Consider the following 2719-nt stretch of genomic DNA (forward strand, 5'->3'; position numbering starts at 1 on the left):
CCCCCGCCCACCCCACCACCCCCCCCACCCCCCCCCCGACGCGCCCTGATTGGCTGGCGGCGGCGGTCAGCGGCACGCGCCCGGGGATGTCGTTATAAGACTCCTCGCGTGCCGGCCCGCCGCGCCAGCCGGCTCCGGCCTCCTCCCCGGAGAGCGGCGGCAGCGGCCCGGCCTCCCGGCCACCCAGGGGCGGGGAGGGCAGGGCAGGGGCGGGGGCCCCGCCGCCGCCGGGGCGGCTCGGCGAGCGGGCCGGCGGGAGCGGCTGCAGACGCGTCCCGGCGGGGCTGCCCCCCCGCCCCGTCCCGTCCCGTCCCGCCCCGTCCAGTCCCGTCCCGTCCCCGCCGGGGCCGGGCGCAGCATGGAGACGGTGCTGCTGGAGCACTTTCCCGGGGGGTTGGACTCCTTCTCCTCGCCCCCATACTTCGACGAGGAGGACTTCTTCCCCGAGCCACCCCCGCGGGACGCGCTTGCCGCCGACGGGCTGCTGGAGCCGGACGTGGACTTCCTCAGCCGGCAGCTGCAGGAGTACTACCGCGACGGCGGCGACCCCGACGGCGGCTACCGCTGCCCGGCGCCGGCTGCTGCCTTCCCGCCCTCGCCCGCCTCGCCCGGCTTCGCCTACGAGTGCTGCGGGGCGGCGGGCGCGGCGCTGCTGTCCCCCGGGGCGCGGCTGCAGGCGCTGGGCTCGGCCAAGCGGCGGCGGCGGGTGCGCTCCGAGGCGGAGCTGCAGCAGCTCCGGCAGGCCGCCAACGTGCGGGAGCGGCGGCGGATGCAGTCCATCAACGACGCCTTCGAGGGGCTGCGCTCGCACATCCCCACGCTGCCCTACGAGAAGCGGCTCTCCAAAGTGGACACGCTGCGCCTGGCAATCGGCTACATCAACTTCCTCAGCGAGCTGGTGCAGTCCGACCTGCCGCTGCGCAGCGCCAGCAGCGAGAGCCCCAGTCAGCCCAAGAAAATCATCATCTGCCACCGCGGCACAAGTAAGTGGCGGCTCGGCCCGGCCCGGCCCGGCGCGGCCCGGTACGTCCCGGCCCGGTACGTCCTGGCCTGGCTCCGCACTCCGCAGGAATGCCGGCCCTGGCGATAACCCCTCTGCCTTTCTCCCCTCCCTGTCCCTCCCAGGATCCCCCTCCCCGAGCGACCCCGACTACGGACTCCCCCCTCTGGCTGGTCACTCGCTGTCGTGGACTGATGAAAAGCAACTCAAGGAACAAAACATCATCCGGACAGCCAAAGTGTGGACCCCCGAGGACCCGCGGAAGGTGAACAACAAATCCTCTCTCAACGACATCGAGAACGAGCCCCCCTTCGACTTCGTGGCGTGAGGCGCCGTGCGGGTGGCCCCCGCTCCCGCCCCGCCCTGTACATGCTGTATGTAGAGACCTATATTGTAAATGTAATTTAAGATTCAGACTCTAAGGGCAATCAACTTTATTTATCTATTTATTACGGAGTAGTGAGAATGAGGTAGAATCGTCTGTTTTGAATATATAATTTATATAATTTATCATGATTGTTTTTTAAGATATGCAATAGGTTTATTCCACCAGCACCTTTTTTTTTTTTTTTTTTGAGGGGAAAAAAAATGCCAGAACCTCTGAAAATAATTTATTGCCGCACGTGCACTCTTCCTGTGTTTGTTAATAATAAACCCGGACTGTACCTTGTGGAGTAGTGTGTTTGTGGGAGGCGGCTGCCGAGAGCCCCACCGCATCCCGCGGAAGCCCTGCAGCAAACGCCCGACCCCGTCCGGTACTCTGCCGTACCGGAGCACGACCCGGCCGGCACCCTCCTCCCAGATGCCGGCTCTATTCTGTCCCGTCGCCGGCTCAGGCTGCTGTTATATACGGCCGGGGAACACACACACGGGGATGGGCGGGGGGGACACTTTCCCCTTCTCTCCACCCCTTTTGACGTCCTCTCCTGAAGTGCTTCCAACTGATGTCTTTGTCTATCTCTAGGAGGTCCCCTCCTTTCAGAGCTTCTGCTCTGCTTGTAATTTCCAGCTGAAAGTCCCGAGTCCCGAAACACCAGCCTTGCGAGGGTGTATGTTCCTTGCCCCCCGCCGCCCCAGAGATGGGCGCGCTACCCGTAGCCGGACAAAGCTCTTCACAAAAGTACCGGGGACACACACACACACACACACACACACACACCCCCCCCAGGCTGGGCACCGGGCAGACTTGGCCCCTGTGGGTGCGTGGCCCTGCGCTGAGACTCTGCCGACTGCCCCCAGCCTTCCCCGGTCACCCTCTCCCGCCGCGACTGGGAAACAGCCCCCGCGCCCCTCACCCTGGGGATGCCGCTGGAGGGGGGAGCGGGGGTGGGGGGATGGGGGGTGTGGCAAAGCCATCGCGCAACTGGTGGCAGAGTCACTCTGGCAGCCCAGCTCGGCTTGCCCGGCTAATGGGTTGGGGAGGGGGGGGGCGGAGGGAGGCATCAGGGGGACACAGGACGGCTGGGCTGCACCTGCCTGGGGGCGAGGGGAGGGGGCCGCAGGGGCCGGCCGACCCAGGGGGCTGCAAGTGCTACCGGCGGGGGGGAATGGGGGGGGGGCAGCCCGGGTCTGGGGCGGGGGGCTCGGCCCGGCGCCGCAGGTGCTGATTTTCCCGTGGCACCCGCGGCTCAGCCCCGAGGCTCAGCCCCCGGGAGAGAGAGAGTCCCAGATGCCCGGCCCAGCCCACGGCCGGAGCAGAGCTGTCCCCGCGCGGTGCCC

The 2719-nt window shown here is 67.2% G+C and overlaps 1 protein-coding gene across 1 annotated transcript; it reads left to right on the forward strand.

The window, feature by feature from the left end:
* Positions 1-358: 358 nt before the first annotated feature.
* PTF1A (pancreas associated transcription factor 1a) lies at positions 359-1566 on the forward strand (the record flags this gene model as incomplete). The annotated part of the gene is made up of 2 exons (XM_084260741.1): positions 359-983; positions 1126-1566. 2 exons carry the CDS (start codon positions 359-361, stop codon positions 1326-1328), a joined length of 828 nt encoding a protein of 275 aa, XP_084116867.1. The 3' UTR covers positions 1329-1566.
* Positions 1567-2719: the final 1153 nt, after the last annotated feature.

The sequence above is a fragment of the Gallinula chloropus genome, assembly GCF_964237585.1.
Source record: "Gallinula chloropus genome assembly, chromosome: 2".
NCBI classification, from domain to species: domain Eukaryota; kingdom Metazoa; phylum Chordata; class Aves; order Gruiformes; family Rallidae; genus Gallinula; species Gallinula chloropus.